We start from the raw sequence: 2,982 nt of genomic DNA on the forward strand, positions 1-2,982 counted from the left end.
GTCATTTCGGTAATCACTACAGTTCACTTGCAACAACTTTGATATTTCTATTTAGAGCTGAACCATATATGAAAATGCATATTCAATTATTTGATGGACATTTTGATACAGACCGATTGTTTAATTCAATAAGTAAATTCTTTGATAGCTTGTCTGCTACACCAATTGAACTTATTCCAGAGTTTTTCTTCTTACCTCAATTTCTTATCAACTTTAATACAATAGACTTTGGTAAACGAAAAGATAACAATGTTGTTAATAACGTTGAATTACCTCCATGGTGTAATGGCAATCCTCGTCAGTTTGTTAATATAAATATGAAAGCATTAGAATCATCATATGTCAGTCAACATCTTAATGAATGGATTGATCTTATTTTTGGTTATAAACAACGAGGAAAGAATGCAGAAGAAGCATGTAATGTATATCCACAATGTTCATATGAAATTGGAGATTTATCTAAAATGAATGAGAAAGAAAGACAAACAACACTTGACAAAATAAGAAATTTTGGACAAACTCCAATTCAATTGTTTAAAACACCTCATCCAAAGAGAGAGGTTAGTTGTACAAAGTATAACATTGGAGTATTTGAACAAGATAAAAATTATTCATTAACCGTTGTAAATAAAAGTGGATTTCCAATTGGAGAGATGCTACTTGACGAGAAAAATGAAATTACAATAACACGAAAAGGAGAAATAATTATTCCGAATGGAAGTGCTCAAGTTGGAAGTGGTGGAATTATGAGAATAGAACGAAATGGAAAGATAATGAATATTGAAGAATGTCAGAATGGTTCAATTCTTATTGGTGATGAACGAAATGTATTAGTTGGAGGTGGGGATGGTAGTATTCAAATCATTGATATTAGTACAGATTCACCAAAGAAACGAGGAAGATTGTGTGGGCATGATACTGCAATTACATGTTGTGTAATTGATAATAACAATAATATTATTATTACTAGTGATCAACATGGAATTTGTTTGATTTGGGATATTGGCACATTAATGTGTTTACATGTAATTGAAGTAGGAGAATGTGTAATTGGATTAGATATTAACAATGAAACAGGAAATTTTATTGTATTAACACAACATCAACTTCATTATTATGATATAAATGGTGATTTAATAAGTCAAAGTCAATGGATTGAACATGAACAATTCACCTCTGTTGCCATTACACAAACACCAATGTGGAATGATAAAACATTCGTTGTCATTGGTGATATGAAAGGTAATGTCACATTTTTGAAATTAACTGACAATTTTGAGTTTATTCATTGTCAGACTATTTCTAGCCATCCAACACCAATAGAATCTTTGAAAATTTCAAATGATAATACTTCCATTTTAATTGGACATGTAAATGGCATTGTAATTTGTTTGAATTAAATTGTTGTTGTTCCTTTCTTCTCTTGTTTAATTAACTAAAATAAATGAAATAATTTAATTAAACTTATTCAGCAATTATTCCATATCTTCAGACGACTCTTTCTCCATTTGGAATACTACTATTCTTTCTGGAGTAAACTTCTGGTCCATACGACCTGTCAAAGCATAATGAATTTCTTCTCCATTAATTCTGTAATCAAATGATGATTGTTTGCATTGACATTGTTTTTCAGTATCTTTTTTATATACAACAATATCAGGACCATAACCTACTTTAAATAACATCTCATTTCTTTGTAGCTTGAGAAGAAAGGCATTCTTTCCTTCTTCTTTTTTAATATCAAATTTTACCATTCCATTAAACCTATGGTTAGATGTTAATGAAAATACAAATGCATTTGAATCTTCAATCATTTCATCAATTTTAGTGATAAATGAATGTAAATATATTCCAAATTTATTGTGCATATCGTCTTCAATAATAACTACAATATTAGAATGTTCAATAATACTCTTTCCAAACTCAGATGACTTAGTATCCCATTTATTTAAGGTAGAATCAAAAAGCAGTTGTCCTTTCTTTAATCCAGTCCATTTTTCTATTTGATTATGTTCTTCTTTTGATACAAATATTTCAATACTTTTATCTTGAGGAGAAGTATCTTGTTTCTTCTCTTCTCTAAGTCTTAACTCAATATATTGAAATAATTGGTCATCATTAAATTCCTTTATTCTCTCATTATCTTTTAATTTATCAATCACCTGTTGTTGAATAAATTTAATATTTGTATCATTAGTATCTACTCTCGTTGTAAGATCTTCTAGTTTCTCATCATGGTATTTGTAGTGAGTAAATAATGTATTTATTGCATCATCAATTCTATTTTGTTCAACTAAATTAATAAAATCTTCAACAAATTCATTTATTTTTTTCTGGTTTGAATAATTTTTATCAGCTTTTCTAGTAAGTTCTGCTGTTATTATCTTAACTGACTCTTGCACTTCGTTTAATTTACTTTCAACTCGGTTTATTTTACTTTCCATTTGTTTTTTAAATTCAGTAAATTCACTCATGGGTATGGTATTTACTATTTCTTTGATTTCAGACTTATCTATTTCTTCTTTTGTTGGTTTTATGGTTTTGTCATAAAGACTTTGCATTAATTAAATGAACTTATAAATGCTTTTATATTGCAGAACTCTCAAAATAATACCATTTTTAATTCCATTAAGTGTAAAACCTACTCTTATTGAATAGACATAAAATAGAAAAGAATGGAAAAGAATAAGTGTCTTAAATGATCTTGTAAAAAAAACGAAGAAGTAAACGTTTTCTATTTTCTTCTTTTTTTATCGCTGTTACCTTATTTTAAATACATTTGAAAGTTTAATGTCAAATAATTATTACATGGACAATATCATGTGTAAGAGGAATTTTCTTTTTAGAATGAGTGGAACTTGTTTTAATGTAATTATATAAATAAACAAAAAGCAACATAATCAAAAGAAATTCCATTTTTTTTAACAACCAGATATAGTTGTTAAAGTCATCACTATAACCTCCAAGTAATAAATTTAAAAT

The 2,982-nt window shown here is 27.6% G+C and overlaps 2 protein-coding genes across 2 annotated transcripts; one reads left to right on the top strand and one right to left on the bottom strand.

Moving 5' to 3' along the window:
• Positions 1-74: 74 nt before the first annotated feature.
• Positions 75-1,400, top strand: ENU1_065810 (Beige/BEACH domain containing protein; the record flags this gene model as incomplete). The annotated part of the gene is made up of 1 exon (XM_008858279.1): positions 75-1,400. The coding sequence occupies one exon, from the start codon at positions 75-77 to the stop codon at positions 1,398-1,400; it is 1,326 nt and encodes a 441-aa protein (XP_008856501.1).
• Positions 1,401-1,475: 75 nt separating this feature from the next.
• Positions 1,476-2,561, bottom strand: ENU1_065820 (hypothetical protein; the record flags this gene model as incomplete). The annotated part of the gene is made up of 1 exon (XM_008858280.1): positions 1,476-2,561. The coding sequence occupies one exon, from the start codon at positions 2,559-2,561 to the stop codon at positions 1,476-1,478; it is 1,086 nt and encodes a 361-aa protein (XP_008856502.1).
• Positions 2,562-2,982: the final 421 nt, after the last annotated feature.

The sequence above is a fragment of the Entamoeba nuttalli genome (genome assembly GCF_000257125.1).
Source record: "Entamoeba nuttalli P19 unplaced genomic scaffold asmbl_3384, whole genome shotgun sequence".
In the NCBI taxonomy this organism is placed as follows: Eukaryota; Evosea; order Mastigamoebida; family Endamoebidae; genus Entamoeba; species Entamoeba nuttalli.